The 27,042-nt window shown below is 33.2% G+C and overlaps 2 protein-coding genes across 13 annotated transcripts in view; one reads left to right on the top strand and one right to left on the bottom strand.

Moving 5' to 3' along the window:
- Positions 1-27,042, top strand: part of UBE3A (ubiquitin protein ligase E3A) — a 95,136-nt gene that overhangs the window by 55,063 nt on the left and 13,031 nt on the right. For all 9 annotated transcript variants that reach the window (XM_086711335.1, XM_086711343.1, XM_086711337.1 and 6 more), the window contains 6 exons: positions 3,169-4,418; positions 13,325-13,469; positions 16,518-16,723; positions 17,329-17,493; positions 18,801-18,956; positions 19,048-19,121. In XM_086711335.1, the coding sequence (XP_086567461.1) occupies positions 3,169-4,418; positions 13,325-13,469; positions 16,518-16,723; positions 17,329-17,493; positions 18,801-18,956; positions 19,048-19,121 (1,996 nt within the window). The remainder of the gene's footprint in view (positions 1-3,168; positions 4,419-13,324; positions 13,470-16,517; positions 16,724-17,328; positions 17,494-18,800; positions 18,957-19,047; positions 19,122-27,042) is intronic.
- The window catches only part of LOC147580353 (uncharacterized), a 161,672-nt gene continuing 144,861 nt past the window's right edge, over positions 10,232-27,042 (bottom strand). For all 4 annotated transcript variants that reach the window (XR_015252822.1, XR_015252821.1, XM_086711345.1 and 1 more), the window contains one exon: positions 10,232-10,954. The gene's annotated coding sequence lies outside the window, so the exon portion shown is untranslated. The remainder of the gene's footprint in view (positions 10,955-27,042) is intronic.

Raw genomic sequence — 27,042 nt, forward strand, 5'->3', positions numbered from 1 at the left:
TGCCCCTATTTATCAGGAAAATTAGCCATCAGAAGTTCACCAGTGGACTTCCACTTAGGTAATTGGCAGACCTGTGTCACATGCTATTCTCCAGATACAAATGAAGATTGGAATACTAAGTGTTTAGTTTTTACAGTTTCTGTTATGACAGCATGTTTAGAGAAGACCACAGTTTCAGAAGATCACCTTTTAGATACAGAATGATTAATAATTCTAATTTGGAGTTAGAAATAATCTCAGTAGAAAATTTAAGTTAACGGGGCACCTGGGTAGCTCAGTCGGTTGGGCGTCCGACTTCGGCTCAGGTCATGATCTCACGGTCCGTGAGTTCGAGCCCCGCATCGGGCTCTGTGCTGACAACTCAGAGCCTGGAGCCTGCTTCCGATTCTGTGTCTCCCTCCCTCTCTGGCCCTCTCCCATTCATGCTCTGTCTCTCTCTGTCTCAAAAATAAATAAACATTAAAAAAAAAATTAAAAAAAAAATTTAAGTTGACATATTCATGTAAACTAAACTAGTATAACTCAGGGCACAAAACTCTTGAGTGTACTATCCAGCATTGAATGACATCTTTATAATCAGTTGAGAATGACGTACACTAGTCAGTCATTAATAGTTTCATATCCTTTTAGTAATTGGTTAGCCTTACCTGTCTACCAACATTTGAGTATTTTAAATAATACCAGACATGTGATAGTCATTAGGGATCACAAAAACACATTTATACACACAGATAACATGAAGCTTTCAAGCTTTTGAGTTATCTTTGCCCAGAGAGTTCATTCTTCCTTTAGCTATTACAACAGGTCATAGAGTTGATTTTTAAAGTGAAATTTATTTATCTAATGTTTAAAGGATATTTCCACCTCTTTTATTAATGAAGTTGTTTGTAGGATCAGAATATTTTTATTTCCTTATTTTTATTTGTAATACAAGTCATTTGTGTTCTTGTTTGACCTTTACAAAACAATTTATTGTTATCCCCAGTTAACCTGATATTCATGCAAGTCATAAGTGAAAAAATAGTGTTGTCAAGGTAGATTTCGCAGCTTTGGTAAGGTGCAATTTTGTGATTATTTAGCCTATCTCAGATTATAAGTGAGAAAATGAAGTGTGGGTTTTTTTTTTTTTTTTTTTTTGCTTTTGTTTTGATGGTAGATCATGAGAATTTACATTTATAGCTAAGCTAATTTTAATTTTTAAAATGTTTTTTTTTTCCTTTTTTAAATTGAAATTCATGGTAAGTACCAGGGAGTTCTATTATTTGATGTGTTGAATCTGTGAGTTGTCAATTGTCTAATATCCCCAAGCGTTGAGATGGAGTTGAATGGAATGTTTTACATGGTTTCCTCTTAATCACTGCACTCAGTGCTGTGAAAAAGTCAAGCATTATGAAAGCTCAGATTAAACTGCATGAAATAAATTAACATTTAAATAGATGACAACTTGGAATTTTAGAAAAGAGCATGTTAATATTCTTTTTTGTGTGTTTGAGTAAACAAAGCATAAGAGAGGGAACACACTTGGAGTTTTTCTTTGTTGTTCTAATGTGTTTCATCCATTGGGGTTCCCTTTTAATTAAGCTTATGCATTCTATAATCTCCAGACTTATTCTTCATTCCTCTCAAGGGGATATATGTACAGATTTAATTTTTGTTGGTGAAGAGAATGAGAGCCATATGTTTATCTGGTTTTGTCTGAAAGAGAATAATGGCAAATATAAAAATATTTGAAAAGGTGATAATGGAAGTCTAAGTTACTATTTAGAGACAGATGTGAGAGGAAGTAACATGCATGCCAGCAAACTGCTACAGACTTTCACCACAGCAGTAGTCCCTGTCTCCAGAGATTTTTATCTCCAAAATCCTTGAAATGTTCTTTTTGTTTCTTCTGTGATTTCATTTGAATTTCAATTTATTAACATTACTGTAATTCTGAAAATGTGTAATAAATTGATATTTGGTCTGGCTTTTCCTTGCCTCCTGTCATTTTTGCCTCTTATAGGGTTATTTCTTAATGGGGGAGAACGGATATAATAGAAAAAACATACTAAAACTACCTTGGATTTAAGTACTACAGACAGCAAAAACAATGGTAACTAAGTGCAAAAACAGCTTATCTTCCTTATAAAATTTTTATATATACAAGAAAAGTACCAAGAAAGATTAAGCTTAATTTAGAGGGACAGTCATTACTGGTGTTTTAAAGACTCTGAAGGCAAGATGGAAAAAGCTGAAAAGCTTCTTTCTGTATTAAGTAAGGATCAACTAGACTGCAATATTAAGTAGATACTAGAAAGAGCACTAGCTTATTAGACAAAGTGGAACTTTATTTCTAGCTCATCTGACAGCCATGATATTCTAGGTTGGCAAAATTCTGCTTCACACAGTCATTCAGAAATGCAGCTGTAGTGACATTATTACTTTTAACACATAGCTTCCAGAGCATTCTGGGAGCATCACCCCATTAGCCAGAAGGAAAAGCCTTGGCCTGACCCCGTAACTATTTCCTGTTACTCTGTAAGGTTTGTTGCAACCTGATTCCTGGCTGCAGATGGCAGTGTTTGTCAACTTCAGGTTTTATGAGAAACGGTGTATTAATTCTTGTCAATCACCCACAGAATAACCACCCTGCAAAAAAACTAAAAATGAAGACTCCAAAGGAACCAGTTTGATTTTCAGATAATACAAAAGTAAGACAAGGGTGGTTTATCAAAGAGAATACTGAAGGAACCTTTCTTGCCTTCTCAGTCTTTTGAGAACAGAGTAGTGAAATAAGGAAGAAACCTCTCAGAAGAACAGTGTTTCTTCTCTAAAGTGAGGTTGTAAAGAGGTGTGATGAGTCAAATCACATGATGGCTTGGTTCACATATTTACAAATTAAAGCTGTAGTCTACTGTGATTATGAAAAGAGTTTAAACTCATTAAATGCTGTGTATTAATGAAAGAATGTAAAAGAATGGGTGAGGTTGTTTCTGTTATTTCATGGAAAGAAATAGATAAAATATATTTTGTTGAATCTAAGTATTAGATACATTTTAAAAGAGCTGTACATCATAAATGGTATTGAGTACAAAATGTTTTGGCTATTTTACTTTTCACTAGAACTTATTAAGACAAAGTAAACATACTTAAAAAATAAATGTTCTCCTTTTTTCTTTAATTTTCTAGATGTGACTTACCTAACAGAAGATACGGTATATGAAATTCTTGAATTATGTAGAGAGAGAGAGGATTATTCCCCTTTAATCCGTGTTATTGGAAGAGTTTTTTCTAGTGCTGAGGCATTGGTACAGAGCTTTCGGAAAGTCAAGCAACACACCAAGGAAGAACTGAAATCTCTTCAAGGAAAGGATGAAGACAAAGATGAGGATGAAAAGGAAAAAGCTGCATGTTCTGCTGCTGCTGCTATGGAAGAAGATTCAGAAGCATCTTCTTCAAGGATAAGTGATAGTTCACAAGGAGATAACAACTTACAAAAATTAGGCCCTGATGATGTGTCTGTGGATATTGAGGCCATTAGAAGGGTCTACACCAGATTACTCTCTAATGAAAAAATAGAAACTGCTTTTCTCAATGCACTTGTATATTTGTCACCTAATGTGGAATGTGACTTGACATATCACAATGTATACTCTCGAGATCCTAATTATCTGAATTTATTCATTATTGTAATGGAGAATAGAAATCTCCACAGTCCTGAATATCTGGAAATGGCTTTGCCATTATTTTGCAAAGCAATGAGTAAGCTACCCCTTGCAGCCCAAGGAAAATTGGTTAGACTGTGGTCTAAATACAGTGCAGACCAGATTCGCAGAATGATGGAAACATTTCAGCAACTTATTACTTACAAGGTCATAAGCAATGAATTTAACAGTCGCAATCTAGTGAATGATGATGATGCTATTGTTGCTGCTTCAAAGTGCTTGAAAATGGTTTACTATGCAAATGTAGTGGGTGGGGAAGTGGACACAAATCATAATGAAGAAGATGATGAAGAGCCCATCCCTGAGTCAAGTGAATTGACACTTCAGGAGCTTTTGGGAGAGGAAAGAAGAAACAAGAAAGGTCCTCGAGTGGACCCACTGGAAACTGAACTTGGTGTTAAAACTCTGGACTGTCGAAAACCACTTATCCCTTTTGAAGAGTTTATTAATGAACCACTGAATGATGTTCTAGAAATGGATAAAGACTATACTTTTTTCAAAGTAGAAACAGAGAACAAATTCTCTTTCATGACATGTCCCTTTATATTGAATGCTGTCACAAAGAATTTGGGATTATATTATGACAATAGAATTCGCATGTACAGTGAACGAAGAATCACTGTTCTCTACAGCTTAGTTCAAGGACAGCAGTTGAATCCATATTTGAGACTCAAAGTCAGACGTGACCATATCATAGATGATGCACTTGTCCGGGTAAGTTGGGCTAATGCTTAAAAATTAGTACTAGAATACATACCTAATGCTGGGGAGATTGTAATACAGTTCAGTGAATTCATTTTATAAGTGACTCTGAAAAAAAATGTATTACATGGTTTAGGAACACATGGACATTTTGTATTATAAATGTAAATATTATACTTTTGTTGTTCCTGTCCAAATTTATAAATGCGTCCCACAAACTATTGGTTGTCTTAAATAATGGTCACTTTGTCTTTGAAAAAGATTTTCTAAATATCGACAACTAACCCCAAAAGTTTTTTCTCTATTCAGAAGACAAGTGGATGTTGGGAAAAGACTAGAACACAAGAACAAGGGGAATGTGGAGACAGTAATAAGTATGAATGTCAAGCCTTAACTGGGAAGAGTGGTACAATAAAATCATACCATAGAATAATAAGTGGTATTCAAAAATTCACAAACTCTAAACGTAAAGTTTAGAGTTGGGTTATTGTGAAGTTGAAGTGATCTAGACACTTTAGCGTGAGTTGCCGGTAAGAGTTCCTGCTGGGTCACTCATAATGCCCCTGAATGGCACTGCCTGATTGTGGTATTTTCTTAACCACTTAAATAATCTGTATGAACTACTCTGGGTCTTGGAGTTTGTTGGAACTTCTAGGAAAACAGCAGCTATTCCAGGATTTCTTGAAATTAATGGTGCCTTGTTTCATAAACCCAATCCAGGGAGATTGAGCTAGGAGAATATTGGGAATACAAGTACCCACCTTCTAACTTCCTGTATCTCCAGATTGTTGCCTTTTGTTCATTCCTTCCCGCAGCAGAAAATAAGAATTTTACTGCCCCCATTTAAGTAAGAGTGCAGGCCTGTTCAGAAGACAGAAACCAGTTGCCAATCATGTACCAAAATTTACATTTGCCATAGGGTGCTTTATTGCCGGATTTTATTGTATTCAGAATATTAGATACACCCATCATTACTAGTTCTTTTTTTTAACCACTTTAAGTAAAATTTGATGCCAGCTAAAATTAAGATGCAGTAAACCTTCCATACTAGTGGAAGATAAACCATGACACAACTAGGAAATTGTGGTATTTATTTTAAAATATATTTTAGCTTTAGAATTGGTTTGTCTAAATCTGAATATTCATAAAACTTAACCAGTGGAAAAAGTTGTTTGACACCTCAGAAACTTAAAAGTTTTCGAGATTTTTATGCCTCTTTTGTTTGTTAATTGGTTTTTTAAAACATCAAATATATTTCCAGTATTGAAGAAAAGTTCTACACTATTTAAACAACTCAAGCAGTTTTTCAACAGCGGCAGAAAGAGGCATTAATTGTTTGGAGTAATTACTGTTGCTTGCTTTCTGATGCTCTTTTTATTTTACTCCTGTAGTTTTGAGCTACATAAATAATTAATATACTTAACAACTCATCATCAGGCAGCCAGCAACTTTACATAATTTAGCAGAAAGTAGGGTATCTTACAAAAGTGTGAGTGATGTTTTGTGAAAAGGACATTGAAGTCTTCTATGAATTTCGATTGTTAGAGCAGAACTGCATATCCCAAAACAACACATTTTATGTTTGGCTTCTTGAGTTGGGATTCTTTCATCTATTTCCAGCAAAAGCTGTGCCTGGCTTTTAAAAAGCAGTGAAATCACTCTGTATAAGATTCAATCCAGAATTTAAAAAAAAATGTTGTCCACCTTCCTTATCTGCCTTCTGCTAAGAAATCTACCCAACTTTATTTTCCTTCCCCCGCCTTGTTTCCCACCACCACCCCCTTAGTAAAGCAAGGCTAAGAATCAACGAAAGTTTAAGTACTTGTTGTATACTTACTTTATTCTATCATCTAGAACTTTGAGGAAACAATCATTTTGGTTTATAAGGCCTTTTTTAAAGCATATGTTAGGATAAGATTAACTGAACTTTTTAATTATGCTAAGAAATTGGGTTTTTTTAGTGAGTTCTGCTTCATTATACCAAACCTGAATATTATAATTTGACCAGTTATAAATTAGGATTCACTAGATAATACCTGTACTTAAATTACCAGTCCACAAAAGCAGTTTGATTTAGAAATCTTCTGTGTGAGGCATTTTGCTAAGCAGTAAAGATGTAAAGATGAATCATGACCACCGAGAAGCTTCTTAGGGGCTCTAAATATTCATACTAAGCAAATTTTACTCTTCCCTTTTTTCTTTTGCTTTCTTTTTTAATAACAATATGAAGGGCCAGAAAAATAAAATCATCAAAATAGCCTTGTGAGTCAGTTAATTGATGCTCTATTTTTTAAAAAGTATTCATAGAATGTGTGATTATGATAAAAATTATAGTATTTTAGTAGCAAAAAGTAAAAGGTTTACAACAAAAAGTAGTTTAAGGACATCCTCTCAGCTGAACTCCCAAAAGTACTGATGGGTTTTAACATCTTATTCTTCAAGGATCTACTTTGCTTTTTTAAAGCCTCATTCTTTCTTCTATGTCAGTTTGACAGACAAAATAAACCTATTGACCACTTTCTTATGGCCTGCTAATTTAGGGTCAGGAAAAAGAGGAAATGAGAAACTTTGTGGTGAGCTCAATATTAATAATTAAATAATTAAGGTTATAGGATTGTAGGCTTTAAGAGCTAAAAGGAGGCTTGGAGTTCATCTCCTTAGTATACAAATGAGACCCAGAAAATAGTGACTACATATATGACAGTCTTGAGTATGTTTTCTGTTAGGTCCTATTTTTCAGTTAATTGTCAGGCTGACTGTCATGGAGGAAAAGGGAGGGGTAGTACCTTCAGTTGATAATTACAGATTTTTTTTAAATGAAAAATATGTTTGCCACCTTCTCATACCATGTAATTCAGACCAGACTAGCAGATTATTTCCTAACTGGAGTTTTTTCTAGAGGAACTATCTTTGGTGACAGCTGAATTAGTGTTTACAGTTATTTTATTGAACCTTAAATGCTATTGGTTATAGGACCCACTATTACTACTAAAAAAGAAAAAAAGACTGCCAGTTAGTTGTGAGATGCTACCAGTTGTATGGTATATCCATAATTTCAGAGATGTTAAAGTGCAAAAACAGAAAAATGAATTTTAGAATCAGTGAAATATGGTAAAATATTAACTGCCTTTTCACAGGTAGGTATCTCAGAATCATTTAAGAACTACTCCCATACCTGTAAGTTGCTGGAATGTTTCCCCCAGGGCTTACTTTCACTATTTTTTATTGTTTCTTAGAAAATAGTACAGTGATAGTTATGAGCTCATTTGAATTAAAACAATTCTAACATAAGGTTTTTATAGTATTTTACTCATAACATTTGTGTATTTGTGTATTCTTTTAAAAGTAGATATTTTGTCATTTTTCTTAGACCAAGCATTCCCAAAGGAAAAGGATATAAAATTTTATTCATACTTTTATCTTAGATTATGTTAGGAGAGTATGAGTATCATGGAAGACAGTATTGCCATCTATGACATACCCTGAACTGTCTTCACATCAGAATGGGAAATTTGTTTAAAAGAAAAATTTCAACGTTCTGCCCTCTAGAGATTCAGATTAGGAAGTCTGGTGTGGAGCCTAGAAATCTATATTTCTGGTCATGTCCACAGATACTCCCATAAAGCCAGTCTGCAAACCAGTATTTGGGAAGATAGCAACTAGTATGGTTTATATATACATATTTATTGAGGCCATTTTTATATACAAGTACATACTGGGAAAACTGGCAGTCTTTGAAAAGGTGGTGAAAATAGCAGGTGTAGAAATAGGATTGACAGTGGTCTGAGACTTGGTTCAGATTAGGTTCTTGGTTCTGGGAATCCTAGAATTTTGAGTGGGGATCTAAAGACTGAAAGGAATGGCTGAGTAGAACTGGATAGGAAAGTCCAAAACTGTGAACTGGAACAGATAAAGATGATAAGCACAAATGAAAAGCCCCCTACTACCAATTAGTTCTGCTCAGTCCCCTGTAAAAAAATCATTCATTTTTTCTGGGCTCTAACAGTACTGTCTGACCCAGCCCCCAGTATTTTCCTTGACACACACCCTTAGTTATTTAAATAAAACCTGATTCTTTTATTTAACAATTGATCTACAGTGCTTTAAGAATCAGATTATCTTGTGCTGTTCTGAGTATGATTAATTTTATCTTGTACATTCACTTTATTGTGCTTAATGCAATGATGATTATTGTTTCTTAAGATTTATTCTAAAGGAAATTAACTTCATGTCTGATTTATGTACTCAAAGGAGATTAGGAGAATGAAGCAGATCTACATAGATTCTCCGCATCATATAATAATCTAAAAAAATGAAATTTGTGAAACTCCTTACTGTTACATGTGAGAAAAATGAATCTCAGATTCTGGCCTGTATAAATTAATGGCAGGATTGGAACTGTTAGAACTCAGGGTTCCTGGTCTCACAAGCAGATATGATTAAATGATTTGGCTGTTACCGAAACATCTAAACTTTATGTGTAAAATAGTAAAAAAAAAACAAAAACAAAAACAAAAAAAAACAAAAAAAACACTTTATCTGTTCATAGATAAATGAAAAAATTAAATATACTTAAATAATCTAAAGATCTTGCTCCAGTCAGTAGCTTAAAGGTGTAAACAAACTGTTTAACCATAGAGTCTAATAAGTTGACTGAAGTTGTTTTAAGCCAGCCATTCTTAGAGAACGTAGGCATTCTTAAGAATTAGGTCTATTTTATGTGAATACTACTTAAATATCCATACCATTAAGGAATTTTTTCAACTATTGGTAAAGATAACTTTGTCATGAATAATAATAGCCCAGAATACTGTAAGATTTTAAAGGATAGGGTTTTCCTTTTAACGCTTTTGCATCTGGCAAGTATGATATTTTTATATTAAGATGTCATCCTACCTAGGTATTCTGGGAATGCTTTGATACCAGATCAATTTTTTTAAAAAATGATCTCTCTAGGATTTCATCATCATGGCCAATTAAAAGTTCAGAAATTGAAAATCGTTTTATCCAACAATTGATGAAATCAAGAGTCTTAGTAAGAAGAGGAAGTCATATAAGGAAGAGGTAGATGTTATTACATCCAGTCTGTTGTTTATTTTAACCCAGTAATCTGCATTTTGCTAGTCTTCATATTAAATTAATACAAAATATACCCTACTTTAAGAAAACCTATATATAAAACTACAAGTCTGTATACTAAATGATTTCAATTCAAGGATGCATACAAATACTCCTTTTCAGAATGTTCACTGACCTAGTCTTTCAATTTCCAAGTATCCTGTATTCAAGACAGCTTTTGATTTTCATAATTCTGTTTTAAATGCTATGTATTTATTACAGAAAGTTGTATACCTTTACAATTCAGTTCTGAAATCATTCTCTGATTGAACAGTGGGTCAGAAGTGGTTGTGTTTAAGAAAAATAAAAATGTAGCCCCTTAATGGCCTTTGTCAAATGGTAACTGGCAAATTTTATGCTATAATTAAAAGTAAACATTGTTTTTAAAGGTAGACTGCCCATGTATACATAAATGATAAAGTATTTTACAGAACCACTTAATATATACCTAGGTATATATTAAGTATATAGTATATATAAATACTTATATATATTAAGTATAGAACATAGGTAATGGAAATTTTTGCCTGCAGAGTTCAGTTGCCATCTATTTTTAAAATCATTCTTTTTACATATTTACATGTGACTACATCCTGATTCTGAAATACATGTTTATTGTAAAAACTAATTGAAAATACAGAAAACATGAAGAAAATAAAAGTCACTTACAATTTCAAAAAAGATTATTGCTAGTTATTGAAGAGAGGCAGGAAGGCATAATAGTTAAGAGCTTCCTTCTGGATTAGAATCTGTTCTATTTACTAACACTAAAAGCAAGTTATTGAACCTCTCATGACTTTGGAGACTTCATCTGTAAAATGGGATTGATAATATTACTGGCCTCATAAGATTGTTGTGAAAATGCAGTGAATTGATATATGTAAAGTGCTGAGAATAGTGCCTGGCACATAAGTGCTATATATTATTCTTGTGTTGTTACTGAAATATTTTTGTTCTGTAATATCTGGGTTGTTAGGTTTTCAGGCATGCCTGAAAGAATTTTTAGTACAAATAAAAGTAACAATAACAAAAGCGTTGTTGTACAGGGAATTCATCTAGTGCTTCACATATATTAATTTTTTATTATATCATTTTCATTTTATAGATGAAACTAAAGCAAAGAAAGAAAGCTATATGTTTACAATTATAATTATAAAATATTATATTGAATTATTTTGGCACTCAGGGTGGAGAGCACTGTGGAGATTGATGGAGACAGACAGACATTTAATATTTTATAAGAATGAAGTTAGGGGCTCCTGGGTGGCTCAGTTGGTTGAGCATCTGACTCTTGATTTCAGCTCAGGTCATGTTCCCAGGGTTGTGGGATCGAGCCCCATGTTGGGCTCTGCACTGAGTGTGGAACCTTCTTAAGATTCTCTTTCCCTCCATGTGCCCCTCTCCCCTGCTCACATGTTCTCTCTTTCTCTCTAGAAAAAAAAAAAAAAAAAAGGTATTAGGAACATCTTTTAAAAAAAAAAGGAATGAAGATAAATTTGTTTCAGTGTCCTATGAGGTGTCTTAGGTGGAACTAAGACTACAACACATGGCCTCTGAATCCTGTAGAATCGACACCGAATCCTTTAAAAGATATCAATCACATTGATAATGGAGTCAGCTCTCATTTGTGAATGTTAATAAAGAGGACTATAGGAAGTATAATTTAAATAGCAGATAATCAGTTTTTTCACCTCAGAATGCATTATACTTTTGATATAAGCAGATTTGTCTTTGTGTTATAAGGGCATATATATAAACATTGACTTATATTCCTTTGACACCTAGGCAGGTGGGAACTGGAAGAAGGAAACTAGGAATGCGTTCCATGGCAATATAGGATGTTGGCGTGATGGGTAAACCACATTGGAGCTGATAATTCTAATTTAGTTCTCAGCATTCTTTATTTTCTGTGGCTTGAAGCAGGTTTCCAACTGGAACTATTTTTCCCCAAGGTTCTTTCAAACTTGGGACTAGGCTATAAAATCAAATTATGAATCTTATGTTCAAAGATCAAAGTTGTTTTAAAAGGTTGCAACATGATGTGTTATCTTAGTAATATTGTCTGCTCTAGAACTCTTCTGTATATTTTTATTAAGCCTTCACATCTTTGCAGTATGAAGAGTACTATCCCTTTTTTTTCTCTGCAGATGAGGAAACAGGCTTACCTGAGTCGCTTGCTAAAATTTAAAGTTTAAAAGTTAAGTGATAGTTGGAACAACTACAGAGTATTTATTCTGTCTCAATTCACAACACTCTGTCACAAAAATAAATTATCTTTAAAAACTTGGCATAAATTTTTTTTTTGGTAAATACTAAAGACCATTGTTACACAGGACATTTCTTAAAGCTAAAGATTCTAAATTCACAGACTCCAAAAGTTGAAGATATCTAGATTATTTCAGCCTTTGTTCTTAAAACTTTTTTGACTGTATTCCCAAGTAGGAAAGTGATACTTTACATAGCATAGGTACATACATGTATGTGTATCTGTCTATACTTATAGTTGAAACAAAAGTTTCACAAAATGGTTGATGCCATTACTATGTGGAACACATTCTCTTTCCTCCCGTTGTTGGTTTTAAACCACTAAATGAATTGGGCTGCCCACTAATGAGTGGCAGTTGACAGTTTGAAAAACATTGATCTAGGACAACTGTCCGGATTCATGAATTTGAGATTTTATTTTTCTATAGACCTACTAGAATGTCCAAACCAGTACTGTTACCTAAAGTAATTGCTTGAGGACTATAGTACAGTTGTTTTGATGATGTTTGCATTGCTCAAAACCATTTTTAAAATTATAATTGCAATGGTTGGAATAACTTGAACACTTGTAAATACTCTGTTTTGGCAAATTTCAAATTTTTTAACCGCCAGAAGGCATTTTAAGTCTGTTTAGCAAATAAAGCGGGTGATCAGTCAGGCATGCTATTAGTAAATTTCAAATACATTAAAAACTGGAAGTATAAATAGTTCACATTAGTATTTAGTGTGTATTTTCTGATTAATCTCTTAATGACTGAGATCACTTACTGTGTATTCTATAGATTCAAAAAAGTATCTAGTAAAGATTTATAGTTGAAAAATGTAACTGTTAGTAAGAAATTAAAAGTAAGGATGTAAGCAAGCGTAAATCTCATCTGCTTTCAAAAAAAAGTATATATAAGATGTCTTAGGTTCCATCAAGACGTGGCAGTTTGTATTAAATGCTATAAGAGACCATAAGCTGCTCCCTATTTACCCAATATGTTTCTTCTCTTAATTGAAAGTATTTTATTCATGGCTTAATAGATAACAAAACTTAATTCCTTAGTTTCTATTCTATTAAACATAAAGACTTACTAGCAAACAAACTTGAAGTCAAACTTCTGTACTCTGTTGTTTTTGCTGAAATGATTTAGTTTGAGTAGTCACTTATGTATTTGGCTGTGTTGACTTCTTTCCATGTCCTAACCTTTAGAGCCCAGGTTTGTTATACAGAAGTAACAGAAAATCTAATTTTAATTTTCTACTGTATGTTAATTTCATGACAAATCAATAGTTAGAAAGTAACTCTTTTATTATTCTATGCCGATTTCTTTTCTGTCCTATTTTTCCATTATCTGTGAGACTGAATCTTTGCCTTTACTGGCTTTTTACTGGTTTGCTTCCTGTTTCCATTTAAAACAAACCAAAAGTCAGTATCTTTTATTTGCTCCATAGCCTGAATCCTTGTTTTTATTTTTTCTACTTATTTTTATTTTGCTTTCATCCTTAAACTGGCAGTCACCTTCTTTTCACTTTATCTTTTCACTCACTAGCTAGAGATGATCGCTATGGAAAATCCTGCAGACTTGAAGAAACAGTTGTATGTGGAATTTGAAGGAGAACAAGGAGTTGATGAGGGAGGTGTTTCCAAAGAATTTTTTCAGCTGGTTGTGGAGGAAATCTTCAATCCAGATATTGGTAAATATTTTAGTGATGTGATCATGATGTCATATCTTTTTGATTTAAGGGTTTGTTTACCTAGGTTTATAAATATTCTCAGTTACAAAGAGTAAACAGTAGGTTTCAGTATAGATTTCCTAGAATCACAGAAAATGACTGAATTTGGGTTTGGGGGAGTGATGTGCATCACTCATTTATTCAAGTTCTTATTTAGATTACTTAGCCAAATATTTTACTGTAGGAAATTGCCTTTTAGGTAAGTCAAATTGAAAACCCTTTAGAATGGTACATTAGAACAATTGAAGGATTTCTTTGCTCTTTTTATTCGAAAACATTCTTCAGACTCACGGCATTTCTGAAATGAGAGTTTCATACAACAATTGTCTGAAGAATGTTGAGAATGTCTCACAAGTGTATCATGCACAAAGTTTGGAAACCCTGACTGGTATCAAATTAATTAGGTTTATTTACTACAGGATTTCAGGAGGCTTAATATTATGCTTTCCCAAACTTTTTGAACTTCAGAAGCCTTTTTCCACCCCACCTTTAATAACATTTGTCTCTCAGAAGTGTTTTTTCATTGAACAGTTTGGGAAAAACTGATCTACATATCTCAGTCTGAAAGTTGAAGGATTTGAATTTTACTGGTAGACAAGTAGGCACAGTGGAAGTGGTAAAAGACAACAGCTTCTTGGATAGATAATTCTGAACTGATTCAGTTTATGCGATGTAACCACTTACTTGGTTACCAGGTTTGCTTACTTTTAAAAACAATGCATGACCATCATAGGAAAAGGATTCCGCTAAAGGTACTTTTAGAATTGTGAAGAATATGACATAGAATAATGCAGATCATTTCCTTTAAGCTTTGAGAATTGAGCTCTTACAGCCTGTTGATTGTCAGTATGTACATTGAATTGACTTTTCTGTTATTGTTCTTAGCTGGCCATATATACACACAAACGTGCAAATGGACATAGACGTTTTGAGTTCATGACATAAATGTAGTTAAAGTAAGACTATATATTTTAGCTAATGTTTATTAATAATCAGAAAGCTGTGTAATTTGCATATAATTTGTTCAAAGTAAACCAAGACACATAAAACCATGCCTTTTTTGTGATAGAAAATTAATTTATGAGCTTCATAGGTTTGGTAAACCTTTGCTCTGGATTCCTTTGTATCTCAACATGTAAAACATTAGCTGTAAATAAAATATACTTACATTATATGCAGAAATACTTTCAGAAAAAAAACATAAACAGTTCTACTTGATAGTAAAGTAATTGAAATGGTTAAAAATACCAAATATGGAATATTTGGTTAAATATACCAAAATAGAATATTTTATAAGAACTACCTTTTATGGTGCATTTCTTCCAGGGACCTGGCAAAAATGTGCCCAAAATAGATCACTTTGAACCTTAAAATTATTATCTTTCATTTCATACACAGGAGAGTAATGACCTGTGTAATTTATATTCTGATTAATTTAGTTTATTGCTCTTGAGACCAAGGACATACATTTGTGAGATTTCATCAAATTTATTGTTTTCAACTGTTCTTGACTTTGTTCATACCATATTTATAACTAAGTGAAGTTTTTTACTTCAATGAATCTTGTAACTTAGACTTGTAAAAAAATTTAGATCTAAACTGAAATTCAGATAAGAATTGGATAATTTTCAGACTGTTATTTTGTGAATTGTAACTTCCATTAGAAAAACATCCTAGCTTACTTTGTACTCTTATGATCCAGGGGACATTTTACGGTTCCTTTGTATTTAACTTAAGCTAAATGTGAAAATAAACATTTTTAAAGCTTTCAAAAATCATATGAATTGACATATTTATGTGCCAAATTGATTTCTAAAGTTTGTTCTATTAGAAATTGCCCTTTTCAGACCTAATTCTTAAAATATTTTCATTCAGTTGCACAGTAGCAACTGAAAAACATTTTAGTAAAGTAAGAAAAATCGTAAATTCATTAAAGTATCATATAACCTTTCCTTAGATATTCTGTTTGTTTAAAGGGAAGAAGATAATTCTGTCTTAGTAATGGTTTTAGATAGGTAAACGAAACATTCCTACTTTTTAATTGTTTTTTTAATGTTTATTTTTGAGAGAGAGAGAGAGAAAGAGAGTGTGAGTGGGGGAGGAGCAGAGAGAGAGGGAGACACAGAGTCCAAAGCAGGCTCCAGGCTCCCAGCCGCCAGCACAGAGCCCGAAGCTGAGCTAGAACCCACGAACCATGAGATCATGACCTGAGCCGAAGTCGGACGCTTAACCAACTAAGCCACTCAGGCGCCCTGAAACATTCCTACTTTTTAAGATGAATGTTACAAAAAAAATCTCCAAGCTTGGGTTTCGAATAGTGAAAAACATATGAAATTGAAAGAAGGCTACAAATACAAACTACTTTTGTTTTACTCACTGGCTCACAATTAACGTGTATGTATATTAAATAGCCTTGGATTTTGGACATAATCTACTTTTATCAAATTTATTCAAGTTTATGTACTTGACTTCATCTGACTTCGTTAGGAGTTAGAAAAACTTCATAGGATCATTGTGCAGTTTTGGAAAAACAAAAACTTTTCTTTAATGAAATTTAAAATTGGTTTTTGAAAACAGCACATGTAGATTAAACATGTTTTTATACGTGAAACATTTTAAAAATATGGTAGCTTTTTTCCTTTTGGTTTTGCATTCATTTTCAATCAACCAGTGGATGTAGTAAATTAATTTCTTATTTGTATTAGTAGAAGATTAGAGAATTGAATTTAACGAACATTTTTCCGTTTTGAAAAATGCAGCCAAAATTGCCTGCTACTTGTTTCCTTTTTCCTTGGCTTCTTAAAATGACATACTACCATTTGCCACAATTTATAACAATCACATATATTTGAACTGTGGTCTCTCAAGTGCTGATGTAATAGAAAAAGCAATTTTTGTATGCCTACTATGTATAAGTTTGCATGTGTAATTATTTTATGTTTGTATTGTTCATTAGTCTATTTAATAAAATAGAAAAGTAATGTATTTTTTTAAAATCCTTTTTTATAGGTATGTTCACATATGATGAATCTACAAAATTGTTTTGGTTTAATCCATCCTCTTTTGAAACTGAGGGTCAGTTCACTCTGATTGGTATAGTGCTGGGTCTGGCTATTTACAATAACTGTATACTGGATGTACATTTTCCCATGGTTGTCTACAGGAAGCTAATGGGGAAAAAAGGAACTTTTCGTGATCTGGGAGACTCTCACCCTGTAAGTCTGGCATTTTTTATTTGATCATTTAGCTTTATTTAAAAGCAAAACTATAATTTATGTAAAAAACTACAGTTTTCATTTGGAATCAGTTTCACTTGTTAATATTTATACCTAATAAGTTAAAGTTGTTTTAACCTGTTGCAGTACCATGAATACCTAAAAACTCAAGAAATTTATTATATATTACTTTCAGCAAGCAGGTTTTGTAAAATTGATTCTGTAGAAAAGGGTTTTTAAACATGTTTGTTTTTTAAAACACATGAGATTGCCACGTGAAATCAGAACTGCTCTGGATAAGGGGCTTGGTGGCTACAGTTAGTATGTTGTTTCTGTCTCGAATCCCTCCCTCACTATGAGACACCTGAGGTTCACTCATAGAGCACAGTGTGAAATCCATTGCTAAATTGATGCTGTGGTTTTCTCAGCACTGGATGGGACATACCAGTGACTGACAGTCTTTCTTTAGAGTAAACTATTTGAGGGACAAGAAGGATACTTCCTATTCTTTAGTCTTTGTTGTCATTTTTTTTCCCCAAGAAAAATGATGCTAACTTATATTTTATAGCTCTGTGGTAGCCTAATTTGTCATTTCTGGTTGTTAGGTCCTATATCAGAGTTTAAAAGATTTACTGGAATATGAAGGGAATGTAGAAGATGACATGATGATCACTTTCCAGATATCTCAGACAGACCTTTTTGGTAATCCAATGATGTATGATCTAAAGGAAAATGGTGATAAAATTCCAATTACAAATGAAAACAGGAAGGTAATACATGTTTTTATATCATCATTGTCTTTGTCTCTTTATTAACAGAGTTTTAAAGCATATATACTTGTGATAAAGAAGTATCTAAAATAGTCCATACAAAAACTCAAGAAATCAAATACTCAAATTCTTTTAAATGAAATAGCCCCAGTGTTCTAAATCTTGGATGTAAGCTGGTATGAGAGCACATAGTTAGGCACTAAACCCCTTTTCAAGAAAGGGGGCAGGAATAGTAGATAGTGAGTGACACATTATGGCCATAAAACATTTTATAATAATGTAACTTGATAAAATATTATAATGTCTAAGTTAGGATTCACTTGCCTTTTATAATTTGGTATAACAGCTTATGTATCTAGTAAAACACCCACATTTTTGCTGAACTGGATACAGTAGGCAGCTTCCTAAATATTCTAGCACAGACAACATGAGGCTTCCTGGTTTGCTCAAATCCGGTACATTGCAGTTGTTAGGTTTTATAAATGGATGTATACATGGTTTAAATGTGTCTGTGTTTGTACACTTGGTTGAGGGAATGTCAAAATTGCATTAAGGCCCAGCTTTTATTTTAAGTCTGGTTTAATACAGTATCAAATTTGAAACTTACGTGTATAATTAGTTTGCATGGGCTTTTTATAGTTCAGTATTTACTATTGCAAAAAGTTGTGAAATTGTTAAAGGTACAGGCATACCTCATTTTATTGAGCTTCACTTTATTGCATTTTGCATATGTTGGGTTTTTTACAAATCAACTGTGGAAACCTTGTGTCGAGGAAGTCTGTCAGCACCAATTTTCAAACAGCGTTTGCTCACTCTGTGTCACATTTGGTTAATTCTCATTTTATTTCAAACTTTTTCATCATTATTATACTTGTTACGGTGATCTGCGATCAGTGATTAAGACTTGCTGAAAGCTCAAATGATGGTTAGCATTTTTTAGCAGTAAAGTATTTTTAAAATTAAGGAATATACATGGTTTTGGACATAGTGTTATTACAATCTTAATAGACTACAATATAGTGTAAACATTACTTTTATATGCACTGGGAAACCAAAAAATTCATTTGTCTTGCTTTATTGCAATATTCACTTTATTGCAGTGGGCCAAAACTAACCACGGTATCTCTGAGGTATTCCTGTATTTTCCTTTATATGTATAAAGTTTGAATCTTTAAAAATATTTTTGAGTGTTTGTTCTTTCTTGGGGAAAATGAAAACAAAACTAAAAGCTGTGCAGCTGAGTAGCTTGTTATGTTTTGTTTATATAGCATATTATAAGAAGTTCTTGTGGTTAATGTTTTCTGCAGGAATTTGTCAATCTCTATTCTGACTACATTCTCAATAAATCAGTAGAAAAACAGTTTAAGGCTTTTCGGAGAGGTTTTCATATGGTGACCAATGAATCTCCCTTAAAATATTTATTCAGACCAGAGGAAATTGAATTGCTTATATGTGGAAGCCGGGTAAGAAAGCAAAAAGTGTCTGCAAAAAATATATCGATTTATTGTTTGTAATGATGTATATATATTAAGATACATTTTCTTGAATTTGCAGAATCTAGACTTCCAAGCACTAGAAGAAACTACCGAATATGATGGTGGCTATACCAGGGACTCTGTTCTGATTAGGTGAGGTGTTTAATTCTTAAAAAGAAGATTTAAATTCATCAGAGGGGTGTGTACTTTATGCTTTAGGTCTTCATCTCTAGGTATTACTTCCCAAATAAGCAAACTCACAAATTCTCAATCTGTAATATTAAAAGTGTATTTGTAATATAATCACTAGTTTTCATTGTTAATCTTACGATTTATTTCTTAAGTGTTTTATGTAAGTCACATGTTTTCTTTGGCATTTGGGATATAAGTTATCTAATATTCTTAATGATTTTGATTAGCATGTGCTTGCTGCTGGTTAGAAAATAATGAAAATAGAGCTACCATCTCTGAATGTTTCTCCTTTCTTTTGAACCCCTATTTGTGAACTGTTTCTTCCCTACTTATATGAAGCACCTTATATGATATGTTACGTTCTTTTATTTAATCTTTATAATAATATGCCAAGATACGTATTAATGTTTGTTCTACACCTGAAGAAACTGAACCCCAAATTTTCACAGAAACAGGCAAAGATTCCCAATATTATCTACTTCCAGTCAAGCAATTAGCAATTGCTAATATTTCCTTTTCTGTACTACGCTATTCAATCTTAAAAGGCATAGGCTTCTTTCTTCCTCGCACAGATTGTTAGAAGAGCACGAAGATGCATCTTTGGCGCATCTTTGGGGTGGGGTAAGGTGAGAAGGAATGCAAACATAACTTCCTGGAGGTTGTCTCTAAAGGTTATTCCTGTAAGACTCCAATTTATGGACACCACAATGAATATCAAGTATAATTAGAAATAAATAATATTTTATGTTAAATTATTTTCTTCTGTTGTTTTGTTCTTCATCCTGGTGTGCAGGAGGCTACTGGTATTTCCTCTTTTTAGTACACCTTAAGTCATTTCTAGCAGCAGTATTGGAACTTACATACTCTAACCATTGTTCTTCTACTACTTGAAGTTTCAAAATTGACACATGAAAGGTTTGAGATATGGTGATGGAAAAAAAAACGGCACTTATGAGTCACAAGGAGTTCACAGTAGTATCTCTGTTAATGACAGTGATCACAGGATTTTGTAGCCTTAGTGTTTCTCTGAGAATAGTTGAAAATACCTTGTGTGTTCTTTATGGAGAAATTATTTTTTAAATTAAGGTTTAATTTGATTTCTAGCTTCTATAATAACATAATCCCTACTTGATACATATCTTAAGGTCATAAGTTAATGTGTGATTTGAAAGGCAAGTGAAAAGACAACAGGTTCCAAATCATTCTCACAGTTAATGGTATTCTAAATCTTTAAACAAAATTCAATTTCTTATTTTGTCAACCTTAATATGAAAATATTAATTATTAAATAGAGTCTACAACTAGTAGGAAGTTGAAGACAGAATAGTAATGATAGGGGCAACTGGGTGGCTCAGTTGGATAGACGTCTGACTCTTGATTTCAGCTCAAGTCATGATCCCAGTGTTGGGATGGAGCCCTGTGTCAGGCTCCACGCTGAGCCTGTGCCCCTCCCCCCACTCGCACTCCCTGTCTCTCAAAATCAATAAACTTTAAAACAACAAAGTGTAAAGATGTTGACTCACAGGCAAGCTTTTGTGTATATGTTTTCCAGTTGCTGATAAGACTCTCCCTGATTTCATTTGACTACTAAGAGACTTAGAGATATCTTTTTAAATGCCCCTTTTTACTCTTGGGGTGAGGTGAGAGGTGGGGACTGCAGTTTTCTTTTAATTGATAGTTTTCCGTTTCAAACGCTTGAGCAGATTCAGATTTGATTATCCTCTCCCCACAGTTCTTGTGATTCATTTCATTGAATCTTTCAGTATTATATCAGCCTTTGTTTCTAGGTAAGCCTAACTTAGCTGTGGTCTGTTAGTTTATAAATATGGTGCTCTGTTTATTTTATTAACCTTTTGTTAAGATTTTTTGGTCTGTATTCGTAAGGAATATTGACCAATAATATCCCTTTTTTGTACACATTTATCAGGTTTTGCTACCCTCACATACTGATTTGAAAGAGTACTGTTCTTTATTTTCAGAAATACTTCTGTAAGATTGGTATTTTTTTCTCTTAAATAAATTTGTTCAAATTCATCAGTGAGACCATCAGGGCCTGGATATTTCTTTTTCAGAAGGTTTTTTGTTTTTTGGAATTTTTTTTTATTTTGTTTTGAAATAACTATAGATTTATTGGAATTTTCTGTTAAACTACAGGTTGGTCCCCCATACCCTCCATCACTTTCCCACAGTGGTAACATTTTGCATAACTGTAGCCTAATATCAAAATCAGGAAACTGATATATGTTCAATCTACAGACCATGTTCAGATTTCATCAATTTTTCAGGCACTTATTTATATGTATGTGTAGTTCTGTGTACTTTTTGTCACATTGTATAGATGTGCATAACCACTATCATAATCATAATGCACAACTTTTTCATCACCAGAAGTGTGTCTCTTGCTATCCGTTTGTATGCATACTCCTACCCCTACAGCATGATTCCCTTCAGATCCATCAAAGTTGTTACATATATCAACAGCTTATTCCTTTTTATTCCTGCATAGTATTCCATGGCATAGATGTACCATATTTGATTTAACCATTCAACTGTTTAAAGGACACGTGGTTTGTTGTCAGTATTTGGCTTTTAGGAATAAGGCTACTAAACATTTAGGCACAGATTTTTACATGAACATAAGTTGTCATTTCTCTGGTATAAATGTCCAAGAGTGCAATCTTGGGTTATATGATAAACTGCCAAACTATTTTCCAGAATTGCTATACCATTTTACATTTCCCTGGGCAATATATGAGTGATCCAGTTTATATCATTGCCTGCATTTGGTGGTATCAAAGATGTTATTTTGTTCATTCTGCTGGGTATGTTGTGATATCTCGTGGTGTAATTTGAATTACTCTAGATGACAGTGATGTGGGATATCTTTTCATGTACTTATTTACCATCTGTATATTGTTTTTGGTGAAATGTCTGGTTATTTTTACTGTTGAATTTTGAGTTCTTCATATATTCTAGTCCTTTCTGAGGTATGTGCTTTTCAAATACTATGTCCTACTCTTGTAGCTAATCTTTTCATTTTCTTTAGAGAATCTTTTGCATAGCAGAAGTATTTAATTTTGATGAGCTTTGATTTTTCATTTTATGGATCATACTTTTTATTTTTTTAACATTTTTATTTATTTCTTGAGACAGAGCATGAACGGGGAGGATCAGAGAGAGAGGGAGACACAGAATCTGAAACAGGCTCCAGGCTCTGAGCTGTCAGCATAGAGTCCGACGCAGGGCTCGAACTCACAGACTGTGAGATCATGACCTAAGCTTAGGTTGGACGCCCAACCGACTGAGCCACCCAGGCGCCCCTGGATCATACTTTTTGTCAAGTCAGACCTAAAACTCTTGGCCAGCCTTAGGTCCTGAAGATTTTCTTTTTTTTTCTTTTTCCCTAAAATTTTAAAGTTTTACATATTATATTGAAATCTGTGGTCCGTTTTTAGTTGATTTTTATATGTGAGATTCAAGTCAAGATTCTCTTTTTTGCCTGTAGATGCCCGTTTGTTCCCATACAATTTATTGAAAAGGCTATCCTTCCTTTCCTGAAGAACTGTTTTTTCATCTTTGTCAAAAATCAGTTTGTAATGTTTGTCTGAATCCTGAATTCTATATTCTCCCTTGATCTGTGTGCCTATTCAATTCCTCTGTCAATACTACACTGTCTATTAGTATAGGTAAATAGTAAGTATTAACATCAGATAGAGTGCTTACTCCAATTTTAAGTGAAAGATTTCTTGCCTTTTCCATATGTTAGCTACTCTGCTTTTCCCTATAAATTTTATATTCACTTTGTGCCTACAAAAAAACCTTGATGAGATTTTGATAGGAGTTAACACTGAGATCACATTGGGGAGAAATGACATTTTTACTGTGTTGACTCTTCAGCTATAGTATAGCTCCCCATTTATTTTTTATTCCTTTCATCAGTATTCTGTAATTTTCAACATACACATTTTATACATGTTTTGTTTGATTTATCCTAAATGTGCAATTTCCTTTGTAGTGATTGTAAATGGTGTTTTTATTTTTTTTAATGGTATTGTATTTTTAATTTTTGTTTCCGTATGTTGGTAGTATAGTCAGATGTAATTGATTTTTTACATGTTGGTCATATATCTTTTGATCTTGCTGAACTCACTTATTTTAGAAGGGTTTTTTTTTTTTTTTTATTGAGATCACTTGGGGCCTTCTGTGTAGATAGTCGTGTCATCTGTAAATAGGGATAGTTTGTGCTGCTTCTTTTTAAATGTTTATGCCTTTTATTCATTTTTCCTGCCTTATTATGCTGCCTAGAACTTTTAACACAATGCCAAATAGGAGTAATAAAAGTGATGAAAACCTTGCCTTGTTCTCAGATTTAGGAGAAAGCATTTATCTTTATTAAGCTTTATATTAGTGTAGTAAGTGCTCTACAAATTCAAGGAAGTTCCCCTCTGTACCTTGCTTGTTGAGTTTTATTATATATAGGCTTTTGGTTTTTGTCAGATGCTTTTTCTGTTGGTTGATATAATAACTTTTCTTTATCCTCTATTTGATATGGCACATTACATTAATGGATTTTCCATTATTGAACCACCATTGTGTATCTGAGTCATTTCCATTTAGTTATTGTCAAATTGGACTTGCTAATTGTTTGGTGATTTTTGTGTTTAAGTTCATGAGAGATACTGGTCTGTAGTTTTGGTGTTTTATGTTGTCTTGGTCTGGTTTTAACACCAGGGTTAATTCTGGCCTCATGATTGAGTTGAAAAGTGTTCTGCTCTCTAGGAGAGGATTGTGTTCAAGTGGTACTAATTATTTCTTAAATGTTTGGTAGAATTCTCCAATGAAACCATCTTGGCCTAGAAATACCCTTTTTGGGGAGTGTTTTAATTTCAAATTCAGTTTGTTTAATGTTTGTAGAACTGTTAAAGTTTTCTTTCATATTGGGTGGGTTGTGATAGTTTGTGTTATTCAAGGAGTTGATCCATTTTATTTTTAAGTTGTCAAATTTATGTGTGCAGAATTCTTAATATTCCCTTTTTATCCTTTTGATGTCTGCAGATCTGAACTGATCATACCCATTTTAATTCCTCATAGTGATAATTTGCTTGTTTTTCTTTTTTGAACTTGTTAGTCTTGCTTGAGAGATTTGTTGAATTTACTGATTATATTGAAAAGCCAGCTTTTATTTCTTTGTTGTTTTCCTGCTTTCAGTTTCATTGATTTCTGCTGTTTATTACTTCCTTCCTTATTTTGGTTTAGTTTGCTCTTTTTGTTCTAGGTTATTGAGGATAGAAACAGTGATTGATTAGAAACCTTTCCTCTTTTCTGATGTAATCATTTAGTGCTTTAAATTTTATTCTCCCTCACCTTTGCTTTAGCTGTATCCCATATTCTTAATATGTTTGATTTTCATTTTTTTCCCTATGTATTTTTTAGAATTTATTTTGAGACTTTTTCTTCAGACATTATTTAAATAAAATTATGTTGTTTAATTTCTAGTGTTTTTTAATATTTTCCTCTGTTACTGATTTCTAGTTTGATTCTTCATAATAGAACTTAATCTTCGTGACTCCCCAATGCTTTTGAATTTGTGAATTCTGTGTTGATAGGTGGAATGTTCTATAAATGTTGATGTAGATTTTGTTCATTGATGATTTTGCAGATTTTCTGACTATTGGTTGCTCAGAGACAAGGGTCTTGAATGCGCCATAATGGTAGATTTGTTCATTCCTCCTTTCAGCTCTATCAGTTTTTACTTTATGTATCTTAAATATTTTTTGATTGGTGCATACACTCTGAACCTCAGTACGTCTTCTTGGTGGATGTCTTCTTGGTGGATTGATCCTTTACCATTATTAGGTGATGTGCCTCTTTGTCTCTACTGATTTTCTTTACTCCCAAACCTACTCATCTGTTTATCTTCTTTAACACATTTTTTTGTGCGTGTGTGTGAGAGAAAGAGAAAGAGAGTGCATGCACATGTGAGCAAACGGGGGAGCGTCAGAATCTCCAGCGGGCTCCATGCCCAGCATGGAACTCACTCTCAACCCTGAGATTATGACCTGAGCTGAAATCAAATTGGACACTTAACAGACTGAGTTACCCAGGTGCCCCAACACTTTCCTTTTAATTAAACTTTTTATTGTGAGATCATGTAATTTGGCATATAGTTGTTAAGAAATCACACAGACCCTGTGTATACTTTACCGTGTTTCCCTCAATGGAAGTCTTTATAAAACATTAGTATAATATCACAACTAGAATACGGTTAAGATACAGAAAAGTTCTGTCACCACAAGAATTCCTTCTGTTGATCTTTTATATATAAGTCAGTCACACTCATACCGTTACCCTGTCCTCACTCTAGTCCCTAATCCCTGACAACCACTAATCTGTTCTCTGTTTAAGTTTGTCATTTCAAGAATGTTGTATTAAGTGAATCACATATAATGTGTCACCTTTTGGGATTGGCTTTTTTTACTCAGCCTTGAAAGTCATCCAGATTTTTTCACTATCAATAATTTGTTTCTTTTTATTGCCAAGTAGTGTTTATTCCTTTGCTATGGATTTACCAGTCTTTTTAACCATTTGCTTGTTGAAAGACTTCAGACTTCAGAAAAGCTTCTAAAGCCATTATGAATAAAGTTGCTATGAATAATCATGTGATTTTTAGGTAAACATAAATTTTCATTTCTATGATAAATGCCAAGAGTGCACCTGACTTTTTTTTTTTTTTTTTTTTTTACTGTTGAGTTTGAGAGCTCTGTGTGCATATTCTAGATTTACTACTTTATCTTTCCTCCAGTGAATTACTTTTTTCACATATGTCAAAAATCAGTGGAGCATATTTCTGTAGGTCTCTTTCTGGTACATGTCTTTCTCCTTTCCCCCTTTTTTTTTTCCTTCATGTATTTTGAGGCTCTGAAATTTGGTGCATATCTTTTTTCAGTTTTTAACATTTTTTCGTACATACCCATTTAGAATCATACGTTATTGGTGGACTGGTCTTTTTATCATATAAGGTCACTCTTTGTATCTTGAAATTTTCTGTGCTCTGAATCTAATATGAATATAACAGTTCCTATTTTTTTTAAGTTTGCATGATATCTTTTTCTGTCATTGTACTTTCAACCTGTTGCTGAATTCAAAATGAATTTCTTAGAAATAGCACAAAGTTTGTTTTTTGTTTTTTGTTTTTTTTTTTTTTTTAGTCTACTCTGTCAGTTTGCCTTATAATTGGCAAATTTAGACAGTTCATATTTAAGGTAATTACTAATAGGTTAGGGCTTACATCTACCATTTGTTTTCTGTTCCTCTTTGTGATTGCTTGTTTCTATCTTTTTGCCTTCCATGGATTATTTAGTTACTTGAGCATATTTTAAGATTCCCTCTTGATTTACTTTTAGTGTTTATTGGGGTATATTGTTTATATAGTGTTCTTCCTGGTTGCTGTGATATTACACTGTACATGTGTGAAAGTGGATAACATCACTTCCAGTGAAGTGTGGAAACCTTGCTTCCATTTAGGTTTCTTTCCTCACTTTTAAAAATTGACTAGGGGCGCCTGGGTGGCGCAGTCGGTTAAGCGTCCGACTTCAGCCAGGTCACGATCTCACGGTCCGTGAGTTCGAGCCCCGCGTCAGGCTCTGGGCTGATGGCTCAGAGCCTGGAGCCTGTTTCTGATTCTGTGTCTCCCTCTCTCTCTGCCCCTCCCCCATTCATGCTCTGTCTCTCTCTGTCCCAAAAAATAAATAAACGTTGGAAAAAAAAAAAAATTGTCTTGACTATTAATGCTGTTACAATTTTTGTATCAGTCATCACATTTGATTTACAAAACTCATGAGAATAGTATTCTGTTGTATGTTACTTACATTTCTTCTGTCAT

The sequence above is a fragment of the Puma concolor genome, chromosome B3 (genome assembly GCF_028749965.1).
Source record: "Puma concolor isolate L17-30 chromosome B3, mPumCon1.1.hap2, whole genome shotgun sequence".
In the NCBI taxonomy this organism is placed as follows: domain Eukaryota; kingdom Metazoa; phylum Chordata; class Mammalia; order Carnivora; family Felidae; genus Puma; species Puma concolor.